This window comes from Octodon degus, unplaced genomic scaffold (assembly GCF_000260255.1).
Source record: "Octodon degus isolate 3935 unplaced genomic scaffold, OctDeg1.0 scaffold00011, whole genome shotgun sequence".
NCBI classification, from domain to species: Eukaryota; Metazoa; Chordata; class Mammalia; order Rodentia; family Octodontidae; genus Octodon; species Octodon degus.
Window position 1 is genome coordinate 13,773,432 of NW_004524587.1, and position 24,452 is coordinate 13,797,883.

At 51.6% G+C, this 24,452-nt stretch overlaps 2 protein-coding genes across 3 annotated transcripts in view; one reads left to right on the forward strand and one right to left on the reverse strand.

The window, feature by feature from the left end:
* The window catches only part of Smpd3 (sphingomyelin phosphodiesterase 3), a 95,134-nt gene extending 78,762 nt beyond the window's left edge, over nucleotides 1–16,372 (forward strand). For both annotated transcript variants that reach the window (XM_004625834.2, XM_023709382.1), the window contains exons 3-9: nucleotides 3,558–5,094; nucleotides 9,971–10,046; nucleotides 10,134–10,289; nucleotides 11,544–11,633; nucleotides 11,813–11,876; nucleotides 13,675–13,837; nucleotides 14,094–16,372. In XM_004625834.2, coding sequence (XP_004625891.1) covers nucleotides 3,772–5,094; nucleotides 9,971–10,046; nucleotides 10,134–10,289; nucleotides 11,544–11,633; nucleotides 11,813–11,876; nucleotides 13,675–13,837; nucleotides 14,094–14,195 — 1,974 coding nt within the window. In that variant the 5' untranslated portion in view covers nucleotides 3,558–3,771 and the 3' untranslated portion in view covers nucleotides 14,196–16,372. The remainder of the gene's footprint in view (nucleotides 1–3,557; nucleotides 5,095–9,970; nucleotides 10,047–10,133; nucleotides 10,290–11,543; nucleotides 11,634–11,812; nucleotides 11,877–13,674; nucleotides 13,838–14,093) is intronic.
* A 1,697-nt stretch (nucleotides 16,373–18,069) lies between these two features.
* Prmt7 (protein arginine methyltransferase 7) overlaps nucleotides 18,070–24,452 on the reverse strand; it is a 47,534-nt gene continuing 41,151 nt past the window's right edge. The window contains exons 14-18 of the mRNA XM_004625836.3: nucleotides 22,647–22,808; nucleotides 21,331–21,405; nucleotides 19,414–19,574; nucleotides 18,508–18,604; nucleotides 18,070–18,280 (exon numbers count right to left, since the gene is read on the reverse strand). Coding sequence (XP_004625893.2) covers nucleotides 18,110–18,280; nucleotides 18,508–18,604; nucleotides 19,414–19,574; nucleotides 21,331–21,405; nucleotides 22,647–22,808 — 666 coding nt within the window. The 3' untranslated portion in view covers nucleotides 18,070–18,109. The remainder of the gene's footprint in view (nucleotides 18,281–18,507; nucleotides 18,605–19,413; nucleotides 19,575–21,330; nucleotides 21,406–22,646; nucleotides 22,809–24,452) is intronic.

Consider the following 24,452-nt stretch of genomic DNA (forward strand, 5'->3'; position numbering starts at 1 on the left):
GCTCTGGGCTGGGGACCTAGAGTAGCTGTAAAAGGCCTTGAATCTTGGGAGGAAGGGTTGGGACACTTCGGGCTGTCTCAGCTCAGAACATCCCTGTTGTGGCATCATTAAGCCCCTTAACCCTGGGGCTTCCAGCCACCTTGGGTCCCATCCTTAACTGCATGGGCACCAGAAACAAGCCTATGACCATCCAGGAGAGGCAAAAAGACCAAGCCTGGGAGACTGGGAGGACTGACCTAGAAGGGTCTGTGGGGTCACTGTTGGAGTAAAAGGGACATGGGGCAGATGAAGAGGACTCTCTCCCCGCCCCCCAAAAGCTCTGTCCCAGCCAACAGTATACCCAGCTTGATCAGTCGGTGTTGGAGCAAGCCACACGGGGTGGGGGGGGAGACAGAGGGCAGAATGTTGAAGAACTTCTCTCAGGAACCCTGTGAGGAAGTGGGACACATCCTCCTCTGACCATAGCAGAGCTCCAGTACCTGTGTGACACAGGCAAGTGCTCTTTTGAGGTAGCCAACAGACTGTCTCCTCCACAGTCCATTCTCCTAAAGTGTCATCCCAGGCCTCAGCCTGCATAGTCCACCCCACCTCATCCTTTAAGGCTTCAGGGTTCTCATTCCTTAGCTGGTCACTGTTCTTTTCCTCCGCAAATGTGGGGGCACAGCCTAGACTCAGCCACAGGCTGACAAGGGTGCTGAGGCACTCCCAACCCACCAGGATCAAACGGCTTGGCTTCCAGTAGTGACAGCACCATGCTGGTAGTGGTGGCGCTGGTGGTGGTGGTGGTATGTTGCATTACTGCAGGGGTGGAGCACAGAGGGACTCAACAGATACTGGACATTTGGGTTTGGGGCTGTGGCTAAGATTGGAGTTGGAAGAACAGTGCCAAGGTAGGGCAGGAGCTCAGGTAAGGATTGTGGCCCAGGGCCAGGGTGGTGACCTCAGGCCACAGTGATGAACGAGGGAGGGAGACAGTGGATCTGCTCCAAGACTCTGGGGTGACATGCAGGTAGCCTCAAAAATTTGGCCTAGACCTTCTTCAAGGACCTTGGTACCAACCAGAGACTGCTGGTGTCTAAGGAGTTGTGGGAGACTCTTCTCACCCTGCACTCCTCCAGCAGGAACAGGACCCATGGGTAGTGCCTAGGAGCCTAGCATGTACAGCAGGGACAGAGGTCCGTGTGGGCAGCTCACTGTCCTCTCCCATGGTTCCCACTCCAGCCAGGCAGAATCCTGCTAGCTCTCCATACCAGGGATTTGCTGAAGAGATCCATGCAACCCATGTGGGAGAGCGAGTGGGCTATGGCTTCCATGCCAGGGTAGAGTCCTCTTGAAGCAGTGTCTTGCTGGGATCTTAAAGAGAGTGAGTGAGTGTGTCCTAAAGTCTCCCAAGCCAGGTGGCAGGTGTGGGATGACTGTGGGCACCCCAGTCTCCCCTGAGCGCTGGCCAAAGAGAACCAACCCGGGCCCCAGCATTCAGTAAGGCACTGAGCATTGATCTGCATAGACAAGCTGCTGCTCCAGATTGTGATGTTCCAGGATTTCCTTCCAAATTATTTCACCTGGAGAAAGGAAAATCTCTGTGAAACTCATTGGTCAGAAGTAGACGTTGCCACCAGTTTAGATTCATCTTTAGACTTCTCTCTGGCCAGAGGCATCATAGACCAACCTCTGCTCACAGCTCCATCTGTGGAGCACCTGCCCCTGCCAGCCAGGACCCTGCAAGGGACCTTGTGCAGATCCTTCTTTCCAGGAGCTCCTGGTGCCCTGAGGAGGTGGACACTTCCCAGAGCTTTGATACAGGACTGCAGAGACCAGGCCACTTTCACAGGGGACAGGAGCACACAGTGGAGGTATCTGTATGCTACCTGGGCAAGCAGGAGACAGAGTCCTGAAATGATTTCTAAGCTGAGCCTTAAGAGAAGGGGTGAGTGAGGCAAGGAGAAGTGGGGTGAGAGAAAAGGTCACCCTTGTCACAGTGAATCAGAAGGGAGCTCCACAGGGGTGGAGCTACAGAGACAGGCAGGCCTGGCTGAGGATCATGTGGATGGTAGAGGTTGACGAAGTTGGTGAAGGGTGGTGCACTGCAGACCCACAGAAGTTCCAGCAGGAAAAGAGGGGACAGGTGGGGTATGGTGACTGAGATACCCAGGTCCCTGGCATGGATGACCAAGGATTCAGGAGGAGGAAGAAGAGAGGTGTAGGGCCAGGATGAATGATGGCAACATGGACTCAGACCCACCAAGGTGGCAGGGCAGAAGCTGGGCTGGGTCAGGTAGCTGTTGAACTGGAAGTGATCCACTGGCTTGTCTGGTGAGAGAGCACAAGATTGTGCTTAGGAGTTCCCTTCAGAATATGCACCCATGGGCCCGTGGCCTCCTGGCCCCTGGAAGAGCTGGGAACACACACAGACTTGTTTTAGTTGACTGAGCACTCAGCACAATAAATGCACAAGTATACCTGGCAACGTAAGCCACATGGCTCCTGCACAGGTTAGGACAAAGACCCAGGGTGAAAGAATCAGGTAGCTACAGGCTTCATCTGGGGCTGCACTGTAAAGCACCAGCAGGAAAGTGGTCAAAGTGTGGGTGAGATGCAAAGACTGCCAGGCCCCTGCGCTGGGTAACTACCTGGGTCCTCTGGCAGTTGCAAATGTACAAGCTGTGCCTGGATCCCTCTGGCTGATGTTCCACGGGTCCCTGGGGTGAAGCACAGAGCTTGCTCACTGCTGCAGGCAGGGCCAGAGTCAGAACAGGCTTGTATAAGGGTGGACTGCCCTCTCCAGGCCTGCCAGCCACACTGCCCTTTGCTCCAGGACTCTCTGGCCCCTTTTCTCTGCCCTGACCTAATTGCTATTCAGTGATGGGTTTGCTGTTTTTGCAGTTCCTTTGGTTTAGGGTCACTGTCCACATTTACTTATTTATTTATTGTGGTACCAGGGTTTGAACCCATAGTCTTCTTGCTGAGCTATATCCCCAGCCTGGACAAGAAATATTGCAATCCTCCTGCCTCAGCCTCCCAGAATGTTGAGATTATAGGCATAACCACAGTACCTGGCCTGTCCACCCATTTGAAACACATCCCAACTTCTGAAGGCTTCAGGCTGTTACTGGCCAGTATAGGCGCAGGCATCCTCTAGGATCCCTATCCTGTCCCCTTTGCATGCACAACATGGTACACCTCAGAACATTTTTCAAGCAGTTAGTTTTCAAGTTTAAGAGTCGTTTGATCCCTGGTACACTGAGATGGCCACTGAGACTGGACGTAGTGGTGCTCGCCTGTAATCCCAGCACTTGGGAGGCTGAAAACAGAAGGTTCGCTATGAGTCCAATCTGTATAATGAGACTCTGTAGACCCGTACTAAATACATTTAAAAAAAAGAGTCAGGGATAGTTATGTCACCATGCTATTTATTCCAAGAGAATAAAACACAAAAAACAGACAAACGGAGTATGCTGGGGTCATCACCAGGCCCCCCAAAAACCTGCATGTGTCTGCTGGCTCCATCCTGTTCCCCTAAAAATCAGTAAAAGCCGTCTTGTTTTCTGTCTCCGCAGGTTCACAGCAGGCCTTGGTGTCCCAGCATGGCCCATTGACATGAACCATGCCTGGCTGGCTGGCGCTCACCACTAACCACCCAGATTTACATCTCGCCACGAGGTGACCCCCTCCTACAGCCGCCCCCCAATTTGCCCACACCTGCCCAGTAAAGTGCCGCGGCTGCCACGGACACCATGTAGTAGGGCTGGCCGCGGCGCCCAGTAAGCTGCGATGGTTTTGTACACAACCCCCTTTCCTAATAGCTGTCTGTCCGCCCTGCACGCTGTGTCCTGGGCCCTCATTTTCCCATGTTACTGGCTGGTGGACCGGCTGATAGCCTCCTTCATCCCCACCACCTACGAGAAGCGTCAGCGAGCAGACGACCCGTGCTGCCTGCAGCTGCTCTGCACCGCCCTCTTCACACCCATCTACCTGGCCCTCCTTGTGGCCGCGCTGCCCTTTGCCTTTCTCGGCTTCCTCTTCTGGTCACCTTTGCAGTCTGCCCGCCGGCCCTACATCTACTCACGGCTGGAGGACAAGGGCCTAGCTGGTGGGGCAGCCCTACTTAGTGAATGGAAGGGCACAGGGTCTGGAAAAAGCTTCTGCTTCGCCACTGCCAACCTCTGCCTCCTTCCTGACTCACTTGCCAGACTCAACAATGTCTTCAACACCCAAGCACGAGCCAAAGAGATCGGGCAGAGAATCCGCAATGGGGCTGCGCGGCCCCAAATCAAAATTTACATTGATTCACCCACGAACACCTCTATCAGTGCAGCCAGCTTCAGCAGCCTGGTGTCACCGCAGGCCGGTGATGGTGGGGCCAGGGCTGTCCCTGGGAGCATTAAGAGGACAGCCTCTGTGGAGTACAAGGGTGATGGCGGGCATCGCCCCAGTGATGAGGCTGCCAATGGGCCTGCCTCTGGGGACCTGGCTGACAGTGGAAGCCTTGAGGATGCCTGCATCATCCGCATCAGTGGCGAGGAGGGGGGGCAGCCACCTGAAGCCGAAGACCCTGCCCCTGGAAGCCAGGCCAAGAACGGGGCTGGCGGGGGCCCAAAGGGCCAGACACCCAACCACAGTCAGCAGGATGGGGATTCGGGGAGCCTGGGCAGCCCTTCAGCCTCCAGGGAGTCCCTGGTGAAGGCACGAGCTGGGCCAGACAACAGTGGTGGAGGGGACCCAGGTGCCAACAGCAAGCTCCTATACAAGACCTCAGTGGTGAAGAAGGCAGCCACACGCAGGAGGCGGCACCCTGATGAGGCCTTTGACCATGAGGTCTCAGCCTTCTTCCCTGCCAACCTGGACTTCCTGTGCCTGCAGGAGGTGTTTGATAAGCGGGCAGCTGCCAAATTGAAAGAGCAGCTTCATGGCTACTTCGAGTACATCCTGTACGACGTGGGGGTCTATGGCTGCCATGGCTGCTGCAGTTTCAAGTGTCTCAACAGTGGCCTCTTCTTTGCCAGCCGCTACCCCATCATGGATGTGGCCTATCACTGTTACCCCAACGGTCGCGGCGGTGATGCCCTGGCCTCTAAGGGAGCGCTGTTTCTCAAGGTAGGAGGCCTTGGCCCAACCTGAGGGCCACATGGGAAAGTGGGTCACAGCTGGCGAGTCTTCCTCATCCTGGGAGGTTGAGGTGGGAGGCAGACAAGGGCTTTCATGGAACTGCACCAGAGGCTCCTAGCTCAGGCACAAGGGACATACAAACACCGAGGCAAGAACCAATGCCCCAGGTCCACACAGACCTCACAGAGCTTGGGACCAGTTCTTCAGATCTCTGAGCTGCCATTTTCCAGTCTGTAAAATGGGGACTGGGTGGCTGAGAACCACACAGCAACCCTGGGAGGGGGCTCAGCTCCTGTAGCATGTAGTGACAATGGTCCTAGTGACACCAGCAGTGACAGGACGAAGAAGAAGAGGCAGAGACCGGTGCAAAGCAAGAGTACAGGCAGGCAGGACTCTCAGGTCCCCAGGGCCATGGCCACACCCAGCTTGCTGAGGCCACCAGCTCACTGGCCCGGACAGCCCTCCCTCCTGATTGTCAGCAGCTGCTATGCCAGGCTCTCTGCCTACCAGCCCAGGGCTTTGCTTCCACAGTCACTAATTAAAGTGAATCATAATTATTTCTGCTAATTTGGATGCAATTGGAGGAGTTTTTAGACCATGGTAATTTGGTCATTACACATTATCATCCACTGAGCTGGAGATGCTCAGAGCATCAACTTTCTGTTTTCTATCCAAAAACTACTCTCAGTTCTTTGAGTTTTCTGGAGCAACCTTTGGCCAGCTGATACAGAACAGGGCTTTGTGCCCCAGAGGCAGTGACTGCTGTGGGTGTGGGTTCTCTCCCTTTAAGGAGAGAGATGTGACCAAGCAGACACTGGGCGGTGGGGGGAGGAACGACCCAGAGGCCAGGGCAGGTTTCCTGGCTTCTCAGTTCCCATCTCAAAGCCACCACACTCAGTCTGTCCAGAAAAATGTTGCTATGTGAGCTGGTGCCAGGTTGCATCCACAGAGCCTCCTGGAGACAGGCAGTAACACAAGGGTTCCAGCTCCCAACTCCCAGGTATTCAGTGTCTCAAGTGTTAAGTCACACACCTTGTTGTTCACAACCAGAGATGCTGAAATTGCATTAACTTCGCTGACAAATACAGTCAACCTTCCTGTTCTGGCATATGGCTCATATGGTTCTGTTCTGGGCATATATTTTTGTCTCAGCAGGCAGAGTGAGGAAAAGGGGGATATATTGTGAGGCTCAGGGTGTGAGTACCTGCATTCCCCACCCCTACCATCTCTGATGGCTCTGAAACCAGAGACCACCCCCATATCCACTTTGGTGCAGCCCAATCCACTCGTCCCTTTACCTCCTTCCTCCTGGCACCTGATCACTGTGCCCACCAAGGTGAGCAAGTCTTGCTGGAACAGCCCCTCCTCTGCAGCTCTGTCCTTAATGTTCTTCTTGTTTCCCTTTACCACCTGGGCCTCAAATTTGTCTGAGAATATGTTTAATTTGGTCCATGCCACTAAAAATTATTTCTTGAATTGGCCAATGTTTAAAAAAAATATTTCACAGAAATCCTAGTTTGCAGTCTCTCTCAACACCTCAGCAGATGTGGTAGTGCCTGCCACATTTCACACAGCTGCAGGCAGATACACCTAGGGGTTGGGACAACCCCACTTAGCCAGCGCTTTCCATTTCCCAGTGACCATCACCACTGCTCCTTCCCACGCAGTGTGGCCCCAGTGCCTCCCTATCTGCTATTGCTGATGACCTCAGCTTTGTCCCAGCCCAGATCTCTCCCTATAGCCTCATTCCTGCATCTGGCTGCCCCCTGGACACATCCCATTTACCCCCAAACTAAGCCCAGAATCTTCCCTAGGAATTCTCATCCTGAAGCCCAAAGAGGCCACCTTGGCTGCTCCTCATGCCCACCCTACCTGTCCTGGGTGACTCAATTTCACTTTCGGTACCCCTGCCTCTGCCCTGTGGCCAACTCCACTGCCTTGGCTCAGGCTCCATCGCCATGTTGGCCCAGCTGTGCTTATGGCTGCCCGCCCCTTCTAGCCTGCCCTGCCTTCTCACCTAGGTTCACCCCCACTGACTCGGGGAAGTCGTCTCCCACCTGTCCCTCACTGCAGCTGAGCTCTGCCCCTGCTGTGCCACACTCCATGCTCTGCTGGTCTTGGTCCTACCCAGCATGACTGGCTTACCTCTGTGGGATTCTCAGCCTGTTGCCCAGCTACCTTGCACTCTGGATGTCCCGTCAGATACTGCCCTTGAGAGCGGAGCAATGACCTGGGAGCACACAGAAGGCCCCAGTCCCCGTCTGCTGACCCTCTCCCATGGAAGAGGGCTCGGGGGCTTCAGGGAGTCAGTCCCAGCTAGGAGGGGTGGGGTTAGCAGCCAGGGTGCCACCAGCGAACGTTTTTCACCTCCCTCATTTCGCCCTGCCTTGATGGTGTGCTCTGTGCTACTTTAGATCCTTTGGGGAGCAGACTCCTTGTGAAAGAAGGGACTGGAGTCCTTTCTGCCTTCATACAACAGCATTTTCTGGACCTTTAATATTAAGTCTTTGCCTACCAGAACTAAAAGGCACAGCCCTTGAGGTGGTTTATTTTTGTGAGAAAAACATGATTCTGTGGCTCCTAAGGATACAAGTCAGGAATCAGTGAGTCCCGACAGAAAAAAAAAAAAAAAGGTCCTGGTGAGATCCAGGGATGTGTGAGAGGCAGCACCTCCCCTCTGGCCTTCTCCTCAGCAGCAGGGCTTGGCCAATGCCTTTCTTGCACATGTCCCCTATCCCTGGCCAGGACTCAGCACAAGGCAGGTGATGATGTTAGTGCTGAGCAAAGGACAGGTTGACATTAAGATCAACAAATGGGTGGCTGGAGGGGCTGGTGAGTGCCTGCTTAGGCAAGCTCAGGGACGGTGGTTCAATTCCTGGCACCACATGCCATGCCAGCCCCACCTACAGGGTGGGCTGAGCCAGCCAGAGTCCAGACATGGTGGCACCAAGCCTGTAATCCCAGCGTTGGGGAGGCTGAAAGCAGGAGAATCACAAGTCTGAGCTGTGTAGTGAGACCCTGTAACAACCAAATACATTTTAAAAAATAAAAATAAAAAAGGTGGCTGGAGAGAAGCCAGCAGAGACACTGGCAGCTCAGAACAGGTGCAGTAGCCGACAGATCTAGTGCGCCCCCGCCTTACCCATCTGAGCCTTGACACTCATGACTACACTTCTCTGGGCCTCAGTGTACTTGTCCATATAAATGGAAGGTTTTTAGTGCTGTCCTCAAGGTTGATGTGAGAAAGCAATAAGCCAAAGTGCTTCCACTGAGGTGAACCCTGGGGCTATATTGCCATCCTGTTCCCTTTCTGAGCACTGCACTTCTGTGATAGGCAGATCAATGACAGATGGCTTCAGAGCCCTTCCAGGGGCAGGTTTGGATCTGGGATATGGAGAAGTGAATGGTGAACATATCAGTTCAGAAAAAGCCCCAAATTCAGACCACAGAGCCTGATATCAAATTCTCAGACATTCATCCCACAGGTGCCAGAGAAGGAGAGATGGGCATCCAGGCTGGGAAAGGGAGCAGCTCTAGAAAGCCAGAGCTGCATCCAGATGGAGAACGCTGACTATCCAGCTTCAGGAACAGGACACATGGACGACCCTCGAGCTCTGGGGCCTGCAACATGGTTACTATGGGCCCTCAGCTAAAGACTGAAAGGGCAGTTAGGCCCAACAGCCCACCTCCCCAGAGTCTCTGGATGAGGTCTCAGCATACCAGGAAATCCAGTCTAGAATGCAGTAGCAAAGTTTGGGGAGGGTAGCTCAGGCTCATCGTGAATGAGGAGCTAAGAGTGGCCTTTGAGGACAGGTTCCCATGGTGTCGCTGAGGAGCAGCCCGGTGAAGGACTTCTCAAGTAGCCTCTCGTGACTGTACTGTGATCAGAGGGCCTGGGAGAGCCCTCAGGCAGCCAGATGGTGGTATGGAGGGCCTTGCTCTGTGGTCACCCTTCACACACGCACACCTGGAGCACTGATAAGGTCCCAAACTTGAGCTAGGGGTTAACCTTGGGTGGGGATGCTTTGAGTCATCTTTGTAACATACAAATGAGATACCCATTTTTGTTAAGCCTACATCTGACGACAGCCTGCCAGGATCACCAAGTTGGGTGGGGGCGAGTACAGTTACCCCCTTCCCTAGCCCTCCTCCCCCATGCAGCTCTGTCCTTGGTAAAGGAGCTGAGGACAGAATTCCAGGGCAAGCAGGTGTTAGGGCATGATGAGGGAGGGAGAACTGGGCTTAGCATGACACAGAAGTCCAGAGACACAGGACACAGCTCAGCACTCCCGCTCCAAACTGAGAGACCATGCACTTCACCTGCAGGACCATGGAAGGACCACACACTTCATAAAGCAGATGAAGTGACTTAGCACACAGCCAGAGGGGCAGGGGTTGGGGACAGTGGGAGGGTGGCAGTGTAAGACCCCCACAGTGAAGGGAGGGGCAAGCTCTGAGGTCAGGTTCACATACAGGGAACATGAGGCCAGATCTGGTCTTGGGTGGCTGAGGAGGGAAAGAGCCACGAGATGTGAATGGACAAGGAACTGAGGGTCATGCAGGCAGGTGCTCTGGTCATCAAGAGATGATGGCTTGGGAGGAACTGGCTGTGGGGTCTGCACTTCCTCCACCCGCCCTGCACTGCAGCTGTGCATCATTGTGAATCATCTGACCTGTCCTCCCCAGCAGGCTGTAACCTGGGGGAGCAGGACATATTCTGTCCTCATCCGGGCCGAGTCCACCAAGAACCCAGCTCAGAGCAAGCGTTCTGAGGGGCGTACTGAGGGGGAAAGCAGGACATGCGTGTCTGGTGTCCCAGTGTTGACCAGTAGATGGCGACACTGACACCCAGCTTCACCCCTAGGTGCAGGTTGGAAACACACCTCAGGACCAAAGAATCGTTGGGTACATCGCCTGCACACACCTGCACGCTCCACCAGGTAGGTCACTGCTTCCTGCAGCTTACAGAGGGTGTGAAGGTGCCAGGGGCCTAGCACAGGCTTCAATGTGAAGTTTCTGCCCTGCAGAGGACAGCGCCATCCGCTGTGAGCAGCTAGACCTGCTTCAGGACTGGCTGGCTGATTTTCGAAAATCTACCTCCTCGTCCAGCGCAGCCAACCCCGAGGAACTGGTGGTGTTTGACGTCATCTGTGGAGACCTGAACTTTGACAATTGCTCCTCTGGTGAGGCCGAGCTCCGCCCCTCGGGTCTGGGTTCTGCAAGCTGTGTGGGCTCCAGTCAAAACGACTTGGGTTAGGCAGCTGGAAGGATTTCCTGCTCCTCATAAACGCGTGTGTGGGAAGTTTAGCAAGAATATTCCACTTCTCCTCACCCTCAGCCCCCTCAGGAGCCCTAGAGCAGAGAACCCCATGTTCTACCTCGAAAAACTCAGCTGCCCCTTGCTGGAAAGCGATGCCCTAAAAATGAACCTTTGGCGAGGGAGGTTGAGGCTTCAGAAACTTAGACAAAGGAGGGAATTTAGTGCTTACACTGCACCTGGCAGGGTTCTGACTGCTGTTCCACTTACATCTCTTTTAACAACACTATGAGGCAGGCACTGAGGAAGCTGGGACTCAAGGTCACACAGTCAGTAAGTGATTGAATGGGAATGTGAGCCCTTGGGACTCATGCCTTAACTTTTAGGCAGGACATGGGCTCTAATGACATTAAAAATTCATCATTATTGCCAGGTATGGTAATCCACACCTGTAATCTCAGCATTCTGGGCAGTAGAGGCAAGGAGTTTGAGATTTCAATCCTAACAAGGACAATTTTGTGACTTAGAGAACCCATTTCAAGATTTAAACAACCAAACTGGGGATGTAGCTCATGTGAAAGTTCTGGGTTCAAACTCCAGTAATTATATATATATATATATATATATATATATATATATATATATATAAAGTTTGTAATACTAATTTTGTAAGACTCTCCTGGGGGGTTGGCTCATTCTAAGCCTCCTTGGCTTGGGTGCCCTGTCACAGTCACGTGCCTGATGCCACTGGAACCCCCAAGTCAGGTAGGGACCCAGCACTTACAGGAAGGAATCACACCTGGTTGGGCCTCAGTGCTCTTCCCTGTGTGGCCACAGAAGGGCCCTTCTTGCTCAATGAGTTTGCAGAAGTGGGAACCCTGGGGAGGACACCCTCCTCTCCCAGCCTTGTGGGACGTCCCTGCTGCAGGGATCTTGCTTGGGCAGCACTGCCAGCCTCCCATGTTTGTCACAGTGCTTGGAACCTTGAGGTCACTGTCATCTGAAACCCAAGGACAGTGACTACTGTCCTTAGAGGGAAGGTAAAGGGGTGTGTGAGAGGGTGTATTTTTCAAGGACACAGAAACAAATCACAAAGGACCACATGTGGAAACAAAGAACTCACCCAAAGCCAGTTATGTAAGGGTCAGTGACAACCCACAGCATCTCCTTCTCCCCACAGATGACAAGCTGGAGCAGCAGCATTCCCTGTTTACACGATACAAGGACCCCTGCCGCCTGGGGCCTGGGGAGGAGAAGCCGTGGGCCATTGGTGAGCTGAGTTCAGGAGGGGCTGGTGGGAGACTGGGGTCACAACAGGCTTCCCAAGAAGGGACCACCAGGACCTGCCCCAAGCCCGTGGAGGCCCCAGTGAGTTCTGACCTCCCACCCATGGAGGCCACTTTCTGGCTGTGTCCTGCCTGCAGTGATCACTCTTGCCCTTGTCCTTAGGTACCCTGTTGGACACCAGTGGTCTCTACGATGAGGATGTGTGCACCCCTGACAATCTGCAAAAGTAAGTGCCTGTGTGGGGACCCCACTCACACCAGCTCCCAAGTCTGGATGAGGCAGCGACAACCTGACTCTCATGATGGAGATGAGGGTTGGGAAGGAACACGAGCCAGCTAGCACAGGCCAGTGAGGGCTTCCCTGCAGTGGGAGCTGCTCGTCCTCTCCCTCTGACACCTTCGGGGCCTCACACAGGCAGAGGCTGTTGTAACCTTCATACCCAGAAGTCCTGGTGCTGGCCTTGTCAAGAAGTGTGAGCCACAAAGGGTTTCAAGGGGATGCATCCTGATCCAACAGCTAGTCTGGGCCATGTGGAGCCCTGCTGGTAGGGTAAAGGGAATCACAACTTTCCACGGCCAAGCCCACACGTGACCTCTGTAGCAGTCACTGGGTAACAAATCTGTAGAAGGGAGCTGGCAGCTTGTGGCACCAATTAGGGAAATAAAATATGAGTGGTGAGAACACATGCTGATCAATCTCAAGGTAGAGACAGTTCTATCTTGGCCAAGCTTCATTCCTGAACCCAGGGGCTTCCATAAATGACACCTTGGGGGTGATGCTGCACTTGGGAAGCTGAGACAAAAAAATCACTACCAGTGCAAAGCCAGTTAGTCTGGGCTATGCAGTCATATCAAAGCTGGCCTGAACTACAAAGTGAAACCCTGTCTCAAAAAACAGAAAAATCCCCATAAAGGATACACTGGAAAGGCCAAGAGCAGAGCCAATTTATAATTCACAGCCCGAGACTACACAGAACCTCATGGATGGCTCCTTGCAGCTAATTTGAGCCAATTAATTAGATTATAGGCTAAATTTGAAACATCATCCTATGCTGAGAAAATTATCTTTTTATAAGATGATGATTAAAAAATGACTATCAGTAACTCTCAGATCATTGATGCTGGAATTAACTACTAAAGGCAAAGGACAGTAATGGATTATGTCTCTGAGCTGTAACAACATTCTGAGTGTCATTAGTATATTTATCAGAAGGCTGATAAAAACCTTGCAGAAACCCATGTTTGCCAGCCTAGCCTCTTCAGGCACCTTCTTAGTAGTCTGTCCAGGCCTTGACTACCTGGTACCCTAGGCAGTGTTTCCTACCCCAGAGTACCCTCTCAAAGGGGAACTTGAGGGATCTAAGCCACCTGGTCCTCCCTATAGAGCTAAGAATGGCACTGTCTCACCAATGAGTTTCCTCAATCTGAGACATCAGCCCTTCCCCCAAACAGCTTGGGACCCACAGGGACCATTTTTGTTTCAGAGAAGAAAATGGAAGCTTGGAGGTTTGGCGACATGAGCTGGGCCACATCATCACTTAGGGACATACCCATGTAGAGTCCTCCCATGTGGCTTGGGTTCCATCTGGCTCCCTCAGTCCCCTGCTGATCTGAGATAGTCACAGGGTAAGAGCTGGGGCTTCCAGGAGGCAGATCCCTGGGGCTCCATGCAAAGGCCAAGTCTCCCAAACAGGCCCCTTCTGGCTCAGAGCAGGAGTCCCTTCTGGAGAGCAGGGGTGGTCTGAACCAGTGTCCACGTTTAAAATGGGAAAGTGAGGGCTGGCTAGCCTGAAGTGACATGAGTCAGACAGAGACCTGGCGGGCCCCACTCAGCCCCCTATTCACAGGCTCTGGATTACCTTCCCTCCACCATGAGCCCTCTGTGAGCCACAGAGGCAGATATCCCAAGGTTCGGTCTGATCCACTCTCAGTTGGGGCAGAGACCAGGGCTCCTCACACAGGACCTGCTTGGTTGGGGCTGTAGGGATAGGGGTAGGGGTTTCACCTTGCTGCCTGTCTGAACAGGGTCCTGGAAAGTGAGGAAGGCCGGCGGGAGTACCTGGCTTTCCCCACCAGTAAGAGCCCAGGAGGTGGCCAGAAGGGGCGAAAGGACCTGCTGAAAGGCAACGGCCGACGTATTGATTACATGCTGCATGCTGAGGAGGGGCTGTGCCCCGACTGGAAGGCCGTGAGTCTGCCCTGTAGTCCTTGGTAGTACCGAGGTTCCCTCTGGACCCCACCCCAGAAAACACCCTTAAAAATGAGTCATTACTCCTTCAGGCCTTTCGGCCCTGGAATCTTCAGGTCCCATCTCTGTGCACAACCCCAGCCCAGAGGCCCTATGTCTAGGACCCCCGAGGCTGCCATCCTTTGCCCCTAGCCCCCTCCTTTGCAGGATACACTTGGGTCTAATCAGAGCACTTCTCCCTGCCCCTACAACCCAGGAGGTGGAAGAATTCAGTTTTATCACCCAGCTGTCCGGCCTGACCGACCATCTCCCTGTGGCCATGCGGCTGCTGGTGTCTGCAGGGGAAGAGGAGGCATAGTCCAGCCAAATCATCGGCATCCAGAGCGCAGGCCTGTGCCTGCCCTTTGAGCTGCAGCCCATCCTTGGGCCATGCCTCCTCCATCCAGCGCCCAGTGCTGGGGGAGGACAGGGGACAAGGTGGGAGCCACGGTCAGTCCCAGGGAGCCTGGAAGCAGTGCTGCTCTTTGACTCTCGGGTGTCTCCGAAGACAGAGACTCAGGCCAGCCTAGGAGCCCCTGGCTGCCTAACCAGTGCCATTCTTTCCAAACGTGATTTTCTACAGATCTACAGCACAACCTAGTTTGTAACCCAAGGATTAGTATGAGGACCCAGTTTATGTGCTCTTCGTATCTCTTCTCAAGCTTCGTCCAGGGTTATTTTGTCTGCTGCCAATGTCGTCTCGCATGCCTGCACCCTCGCATGCACGCTGCTCGCATGCCACGTGCCACAGTGTCGCTACCCAGACCCCTTGCTCAGGCCTCACCCAAGGCCAGACTCCAAACACAATCAGAACCAGCCAAAGAAGCACTTCCTGGGCTTGGCTGCCAGCCATCCATCTCCAGCCTAGAAGGGGTACCATGGGGACAGGAGGGCTGTTATTATCAGCCAGCCCAGGGCTCTTCCCAGAGTCTTGCATTCAAGGGCAATTACATCTTAAAAAAGAAAACAGAAAAAGTTAAAACAAAATCACCCTTCACTTTAAAGGGTCTGCAAGTCACTAGGTAGAACTTTGTTCCTCCCAAGACAGGGTCCCTTCCCCTGCCCGGACATACTAGGGGCCAGCTGGCTCTGCCCACCCGGGTGGTTCCTCTAGGAGACTTGAATCCAGGCCATGGAGCCATAACCAGAAATCCAAGAAGATGGTATCACTTTTTTACAAGAAGGGGACTCACAGCATAAAAGGGTGGGGGGCAGGGTCTTCATTTTGAAAATGACAGATTTGTAGCTTCTCTTCCATCCTAGCCAATGCATCTTCTTCCTTCTGCCAAGCCCCTTGCTACCCTTCAGACACCTCTGGTTCGGGACCAATCCTTCCCCAGGGACTTCTGCCATCCATGTGCCAGCTGAGCTCAGGAATTGCCTGTCTGCCCCTGGGTGGGGCTGTGGCTCTGGCCTCCCAGGCCATCCTCAACAGCTACTCCAGCCAATGCCATGTCTAGGGGTACCCTGGATGAAGAAACAAGAAGCCAAGGTGCAGAACACAGCCTGTCTGGCACCTGTGGGATGGTCCTGCACCTGGCTGGGATGGCCAGGTCAATGCCACTTCGTGCCTAGGGCAGGGAGTGGTACTAGCATGCAGGCACACAGAAGCCACCCTGCCACTGTGCAACCACAGCCTGCCTGGACTCTCTGTGTGGCCCTCCCTTGTCCAGACTTGGGCAAGGATTTGTGGAGGGTCCCCCACTGCTGGGAGCAGCCAGGACTCTGTTCCCACACAGGGATCACTTAGGCAGGTCCAACCCCCACCTCCCAGACCTAAGCTGCTGTACACACAGAGCAGGCAGCTGAGGCCAAGGCCAGGGTCCCTGCACCACTCCAGCAGCTTCTGACCCTGAGGGTGAGGCAGCACATGTGAAGTCAGGGCCACATGCTTCTCATCCTCGCAACACCCAGGGCGGCCTTAGGCAGGTCATACCGCCCTGTGCCTCAGTCACACTGTCATCACCTCTGCCTAGTCAGGTCCTGGTGTCCAGGGGGATGGCCTGCCTTCCTAGCTTCCCTCATACCTCCCTTAGAGCTGAGGCTGCAACTACCACAGTTTTCATCATGGTGTGCCTGTGGACTTCAGGGCTTTGTCTAGCAAGGCTTTTCCATTTTGATTTTTAAAAAACAAAGAAAAGAAAAAAAAAAAAAAAAAAAAAAAAAACAAACTGCCAGGATCTCAGATTCTGGGAGGGGGCAGTAAAAGGGATCATCCAAATCCAAACCAAGGCTCTTGCCTGCCCAGGCCCACTGCAAGGGAAGCCACAAGGCAAGTAGGTTGGCTTAGGAAGGAAACATTCATTTTCATTTATCCAAAACCACCTTGAGTTTTAAGTATATTAACCTTGATGCTTTTTAACTATTGTATTAACTTGCTGAGATTTAGAAATACTGTTTTAAAAAAAGAAAAACACTTTTTTAATTTCTGTATTGTATCCTCATGGGACATTAGGGGTTTTATATGGTAAGACACCTAAGGTTTTGGTAAAAATGTTATCATCTCCAGACAATTCCTCCCTAGAAAAAAAACAATCTTTACAACTGATAAAATATTTTGAAAAGAGAGGTGATTTTTTTCCTTTATGGTGCTGAAAGGAAGGATGGGGAAAGAAGGAAATAAAACTGTGAGGCTCAAGGCTGACTTTCTCTACTTATTTGAGGGATAAGCTGGGGTGGGCCCTGATGACTACAGACTATGGGTGTGGCTTGAGGCATACAACTCAAATCTTCCCTGAAATGGGGCCAGGGGCCAGGCCACCTGGCTTTTCTTACTAGGCATCTCTCACTTCCTCAGAAATGGGGAGGCCAACAGCAAAGTGTATCTTTTTTTTTTTTTTTTTAATTTTATTTGCATTTATTTTATGCTTAATTTATTCCCGTGCCATAAGTTTTTGTTTCTTCAGTTTCTTCTGGGATATCTTTTTCTTCTGTGCAACTTCCTCTTCTGGTTTGGGAACAATTTGTTCCTTTTCAGTAAGGATCATCTCAATATGGCAGGGGGAGCTCATATATGGATTAATCCGGCCATGAGCTCTATAAGTACGGCGGCGCATCTTGGGTGCTTTGTTCACCTGGATATGTTCAATAACCAGAGAATCTACATCTAAACCCTTAAGTTCAGCATTACTCTCTGCATTTTTAAGCATGTGCAGCAAAAATTCAGCACTCTTTTTGGGCCACCGACCCTGTGTCCAGCCCCACTGTTTGGCCTGGGCACACCTACCAACTCCACCATTGTAACGCCGGAATGGTACACATTGCTTCTTTAATGTGACATCCTTGAGATACTTGGTGGCCTTTCGGATATGCATACCCTTGATGGCCTGGGCAGTTTCACGCGTGTTCTTAAAGTGAACGCGAAGATTTGAGCCTCTTGATTTGCATGATTTTGTGGGGTTTTCTGGGTCAAGAGAGTAGCGGACCATTTTCACAGGTCACCTAAGGCCGCTTACAGGAAGAGCGCAAAGTGTATCTTGAGTGTGTAAGATATACAAGACCTTGGGCTCCTAGGACATCTGGCTATCCCTAAAGCAGCAGTGGTCCATACCATACCCCATCTGCCCAAGACTTCTGAGAGGGTAGCAAGGAACTCTGGATGGATATACAGTGCCAGGGGGGGAAGGGCCACACCAGGCTCTATTTCCTGTTGTCTGGCTTCCCAGGGCGGCCCCTGGGGAATTGCTTGCCTGAAATCCAGGTCTCAAGACTTTGCAGAGGCCAGATGCCTAGATATTTATGAGTGGCGCAGGAGAAAGGGCCACAACCTACTCCTCTCACCCCTCAGTCCCATCAGAGACTGCAAGCCCCAGGATCTAGTCATGATTTCAGTGTCTCCATCCCCTACCAGATGCTTACAGTAGAGCTAGGCAGACAGGGACCTAAAAGATCCCAGGAGGCAGACAGTGCCACCTACCCACCCACCTTGAGAGCACTGTGCCTTTGTTCCCTTCCAGGTAGGGCAGAAGACATCAATGCCCTAGAGCTTTCTTAGCTTCAGACCAGAAATAGGAGTCTCCCTGGTCCTTCCACAGCTCCAAATCAGTCACCAGCCCACACTGCCTGCCACACCTGGAGCTGGGAGCCAAAGATGCAAAAACAGAAGGCATCCTCTGTGCTGAGGCCAAACAGGTCGCTGGAAGAAGATGGGTACTTTCAGCCTTCCTTCCACAAAAGCCACAACTCAGTCAGAGTCACCAGCTCTCAATACTTTATTTTCTTAACAAGGGAGGATCAGTTCAGAGTATCTGTGAGCCTGAACTCCATGGTGACATCTCCTGTACGGGGATTGAACTCCACAGCATAGTTTACTGCCTGAGGATTGCCCAGTGGCATTTTGGGATCCAGTGCGGGGCTGAAGAAGTACACAGCCTGCTTGCAGTGGGGGTTCCAGCAACAGTACCCCTGTAGAAGCAGCAAGAAGACAGTGAAGGTTCCCGGCACCTGGGCCACCTTCCCATAGCCTTCAGCCCAAGAAGCTTTCAGTGGAAAAAAGCTGCTTAGGGGCCAGATGACCCAGGGACACAACAGTTAGTACCTGGCCTAAAACACACAGGACAGGAATACACAGAGGACAGGACAGTGTCAACTCGGGTTGGCACACATTTTGGACCTGGTACACACAGCACTACCTTGTCCTCTGCAGGCTCCAGGAGGCCGGTGCTGACTGTGCTGTCTGGTGTCAGGTGGTATTCCATCCATAGGACAGCTCCATGGCTCCTCCCTGGCCTGGGAGAGTAGGTTGGGCCAAATGGACAGTCAGGGTGAGATGGACACAACTGGAATTTCCCCCCACTTTCCTTAAAGCTCTGGTCTTCACCACTCTCACCCATGGGGAGTTCCTAACCCACCTAATGGCCACACAAAAAAGCCTGAGTGAGGGGAGGCACAGCTCAGAATCCCTATGGCTCCTTACAGCCTGACCATTACCTAGGAACTGCAGGGTAGAATTGCTCAGCTGCACAGCCAAGCTCCCCTCCCTGAGACTGAAGGTTGAAGAGGGTAGCCCTTGGCACTGAAGGCTGTCAGACCACTTCTAGACATGCTGGACAGTAGCTCAGGAAGGCAATGGTATCTGCCCTGCCTGCTCTACCAGTCCCCTGGGCCATGAAACCCCAGAAGTTCTTGGCTCACAGCCTCTGCTAGTCAGAAAAAGGGGGCACTACTCTCTGTGAAGGGAGCGGGAGCAAGGTGGGGCCACTCATACCTTGCAGCCCTCATCACTCCTAACCTCCTTTAATTCCCAGGAGAGTGCAGGAAACTGTTCTAATGGTAACCATAGTAACAAAGTTCACAATTCCCAGCATCTTAGATCCAATAAGAAAGCCTCAGATGGTAGGACAAGCAAGGCCCACTCCACCCGCCCCACACAGGTCCTATGGCTATGCTACTGCCACAGATATAAGGCCAAGTAAAGATGAGACAAGACTCGTTATAAGCTAGTGTCAGTGTCTCCCAAGCCAGCTGTGCTTGGCCACACAGGCAATAGCAGCTGCTCACTTCCTTTGCCCTTACACCCTCTTAGAACCTCCACTTACCTCCTCAGCTCCATGGTGCCCTCAGCACGCAAAGGCTCTTGGGGGACCAGATGCCTAAAGTCAAAGTTCAGGATCTGCTGGGGCTCAGAGAGGCTGCTGCATGGGTACTCCCATAGAGGGTGTGGCTCCGCTTCCTTGCTCTCCTGGAAATCCAGGGCGCTCTAAGAGAAGAAGGAGCTTATGATCTGCAGAGATGAGCTGGCAGCCAAGGCAAAGCGGCTTTACACAATTCGTGCCACAGGCACCCTCACCTCCATGGCCAGAGTCCTCCAGGAGAAGTGCAGTCATGAGGGACAGTATGTTCTCCCAGAATGATTCAGATTCAGGGCTTCTCTCTTCCCTGCCCTACATCAAGTCCCTACTTCTCTAAGATTCACTTTTTCCTTTTTAAATAAGGGGGACAATGCCTACTCTTGAGTTACTCTGAGGATCAAACATCCCCAGTGGTGAAAACACCTGGCACTTGGATACTCACCCACTCACTGACACTGGACACTACAGCTGTGAGTAATCTAACAGAAAGCTCAGGGCCTAGGGAGGTGGCCACATAAACAAGTCAGATCAGGACCTTGGAAAACACAGGAGTACAGGTAAAAATGGGGAAGGCGGGAGGGGAGGAAGAGGGAAGTGGCTTGGAAGAGGTGACTCCAGGCTGGGTCCTGAGGGTCAAAGAGGAGCAAGCAGGGAAGGGTTGAGGTGGGGTGTAGACAAAAGGCAAGCAGGTATGGGAGGTAGGCACAGCCCATAGTGATTGTGTAGAGGGACACAGCCAGATTTAGGATCCGCATGTTTCCTTGGGCTCTATGTAGAAGAAGATAGGAGACATCTCAAAGGGTGGGAAGGCTGCAAAGAGCCTAAAGAGTTTCCAGGGTGGCACAAGCATCCAGAGCTTGTGCATGTGACATCTCAACACATATTTAGACACATGCACAGTCAGTGGTCTGCTGTGGAGGTGAGCTACAAATGGGAAATATCCATGGAATTTATTTACCTAAAAAAATGTTTAGCTGAGCAAGGCAATGCACAGCTGTAAATCCCAGCACTCTAGGAGGGAGGTTAAGGCACGAGGATTCCAAGTTTGAACTCAGCCTGGGAAGATTAAGGAAGCTCTGTCTCAAAATAAAAAAATTAAAAAGGTTGGCAATGTAGTTCAGTGCAAAGGCCCTGGGTTCAATCCCCAGACCTGGGAGGGTAGGGGTAGGGGTGGTTGCCCTTCTGGGGCTTGGGGGAGTTTGCACAACAATCCATGTTCGCCAAGAAAAATGTAAACTGAACAATAAGCAAAACAGAAGAAAAGGTCACCACTTCCTAAATGCACTGTTAACACTGTAGTGTCCATCGTCCTACCCCCTTTCTCTGGGTATATGAGAATTTTCTTAACCATAAAAATGGGCCCATGCCCCTTTGCCCTGTTCTCACATTCCTCACACAGACAGGTTGGAGCACTCTTCACTTCATTCCAAAAGCCACACACCACTGCTGCTGTCAAGGATGCACTGGGTTCTGAGGCGCAGACTGGTGCTCAGCCACTGCTGTCAAATATGCAGGTAACTGCTAACATCTATTACATATATAAGCCTGCAAGGGCCTCCTATCACATGGTTGTCCCAACAGAAAATGAGCTACTGGCACTGACAGGAGGAGTACCAATGGTGTGGTGGCTCACAGATCTGAGGCTAACCGAGATTCCAATTCAGGGGTTATTGCATGGGGCAATTCAAGTGTTATAGCACAGGGTCTAGAAGAGGCCAGGTATACATAACAGTTCTCATCAGAAGAGAACCAGCTCATGCAAACCAGCAAAATAACCTCACCACCCCAATCAGTAAAGATCTCTGCAATAGCTCTCCATTGCCCAAGCCACTGGCCATATGGCAAGGGCAGTAGGACAGTGCTTGGAGCTATGGCTCTGCCTACCTTAATCATGTCATCCATGATGTGCACATCAAAGCCTTCACAGTCCCCACAGGGGCTGCGGATCCGCCAAAGGTCCTGTGAGGAAGGTACAGCCTTGTCTACCCAACATGAACCACATGGAATGTAGCAACAAGAATAAGAGGGCCAAAAGGAAACGAACCAGACACACATCTTGATGCTTCTGCACACATGGGACAAAGCCAGGAATCTGCAAACTGGCATGGTACCACATCCTCTCCTCTGTGGGGACAATCAGCTAGAACACTAGGCTATGGTTCGCACTTGCTGTTCAGACCATCCCTTGCACCACTTTGCGGGAAGGAGATCTGTAAATAAGCTCTGCAAGGGTCGGTGCCTATAAGCACAGTATGAGGATGACAGAAAGGGAAAGGCCCAGAAGGACACTCTAGCTAATCTACCTTCCATCCTCTGCTCTAGGACGTATACATGGGGATAAGCTTTCTTCTTGATAGCTCCTCTTCTGTGATGAGAATACAATTCACAGGGAAATCTTGTCAGGTAATAACACAAAAGAAATGCCCAGAAATTAAATGGTGGAGCCACTAAGCTACCAACAGAAGCATTTTTATAAAAGATACATCAAATGCAATTCATTCTACATTTCAGGTTAAAAGCATTTTGAAATCCTTTCAATGAAAAAATAACTTTCCCAAAATGATTGTTCTGCTTTGATGAGAAAATGAAAATGAAGCTTTGCAATTTCTTCTTGCATAAAAGAGCTGACACCCTGTCTCAGAATGCTTTAACAACCAGAGCCTCTACTCTTAAAGAGAACAGTAAGCCACATAGCATTGTCTTCTGAAACGCTTAATTTACATTTTTTAATTATTCTGATAAGCCCCCTTTGCAAAATGGCAACACAATCAATGCCATTTCATATGTCAAATTACTTTTTTTTTTTATTAATTTTATCGGTACACTTTATTTTTTTTAAGTTTTTTTAATTTTTTTTTTTTAACATTTATTTATTTATTGTGTGTGTGTGGCCAGCTCAGCCCACCAGGGGGCGAGGCTGGCTAGCATGTGGTGCTGGGGGATCGAACCGCGGTCCCTGTGCTTTGCCAAGCTTGTTCCAAGTAGGTGCTTTAGACCACTGAGCCATCTCACCAGCCCTCAAATTACTTTTTAAAATGGCAAGCTTCTTCTATTCAGCCTGGCAGTACACTAATGCAGGAAAGAAAGGCCCAGTCATCAAGGCCCAAGATGTTCCTTCTGTACTCAAGATCTCTGCAAGAAAACAGGTTCCCTGCCCTCCTCCTGCTTTTGCTTTTTGCAAAGCCCTCTGGGTGGCCTACCTTGAACTCCACGACCATGACGTGCAACGAGGCAGCCTGGGGCATCACCACAGCCCCAGGCACCAGGTACTGGTCCACAGCAGTCCGGACATACCAGAAGTACAGGTTGTGCCACGGCAGCAAGCTGGTGGTGAAGAAGGGCTCACCCAGGAGGTGGGAGACCTGGTGACCAGAGTGGGAGGAAGGACCCAAACATCAGAAGTACTCAGTGAGCAAGTAAATGGCAGGTCACCAATTTCACAGGAACATCAAAGCAAGAGGCCATTTATTCATTTGCTTTCTTCCTTGGTCAACAGGCAAACATGGCAGGCTATACCTGCCCTTGAGGATACAAAGATTAGGAAGACCCGAGTTCTAACCTCAGGATTACACAGTGGAAGAGGGGCATAAACACTACAGCATGGGAGAGGGGGGTCCCCAAATCTTACAGAAACACTGCAGGAGCATAAGAGGGAAAAGCAGTAGAAAAGGCTTCCAGAATAGCATCTTGCTAACCCTCACTTCCAGCTGCATCATCACAGCTTCTCATTCCTGTGCAAACTCTGTCACTTTTACTAGGCTGGAGCCACCCAAGTAGGGACCCCTGCACAGTACCTGGCAGTGTGGATGTTCAGAACCACTGGCCAATCCACGACTAAGAATCAGAAAAGCTAGAAAAAGTAGAAGCAGGTGTTCCAAGGAGGACAAAGAGGCCAAGGGAGGGCTGAGTGAGAGCAAGGCCTCAGCAGCAGCAGAGGTTGCAGGAGGGCAGGATGTAAGTGGGAAGCCAGAGATGCAGATGAGAGCCAGATCAGCTAAAAGCAGCTGGTGACAAATTAAGAGGACCCAAATCACCCTGGAGGCAAATGTGGTCACTACATTCTACTCAAAAGTTTGAAATAAGGTCTATATTTACAGATTCTTCTGAGGATTGTGAGGCATGTGGGGAAAACTATACAGTGCACCTGGGGATAGGAGGTGATTTAGGTGAGTGCTGCAACATCTAGAGCAGAAGAGGGGCATGCTGAAAAGACGCTAAGTAAAGGCAGAGGCTCAGGAGATTCCCAAGGGCTGAGGCCCAGCAGATAGGCCCCAAAGGAGATATGATAGAAACACTTGGCAGCCAGAACAAGCTTAGCCTTGAGTACTTCCCTGTTCTGACTTTGGGAACAAGGCACAAAGTCTGGCCAGTATACCATAAAAAGGGCCTACAAATTTATCCACACAATATATCCTTCCTCTTGGGGAAAGAACAGGGTACCTTGTATCTGAATGTTTCTTACAGCACTATTGAAGACAGACAAAAAGTAGAAAGAGCATAAATGTCATTCAACTGATAAATGAATAAATAAAATGTGGTATGTCCACACATTAACCTGTTACTCAACAATAAAAGATGAAGTACTAATTTATGCTGCAATGTGGAAAGTTAAAGAAGTCAGTCTCAAAGAGCCATATACAATATGACTTTTTTTTTTTATCGTTCTAGGGATTAATCCCAACTCTGCACAGCTAGGCATGTGCCATATCCTAACTTTGTATTATTCTATTTATACAAAATAAGCAAAAGCAGCAAATCTAGAGACAAAAAGTAGTTTAGTGGCTACCTAGTACAGCAAAGACTGGGGACAAATGGTGAATGGAAACTGATGAGAATGTAGTATCTTTTAGGGTAATAAAAATGTTCTCGGGGCTGGTGAGATGGCTCAGTGGTCTAAAGCACCTACTTAGAACAAGCTAAGCAAATCAGAGGGACCACGGTTCAATCCCCCAGCGCCACATGCCAGCCAGCTCCGCCCCCTGGTGGGCTGAGCTGGCCACACACAC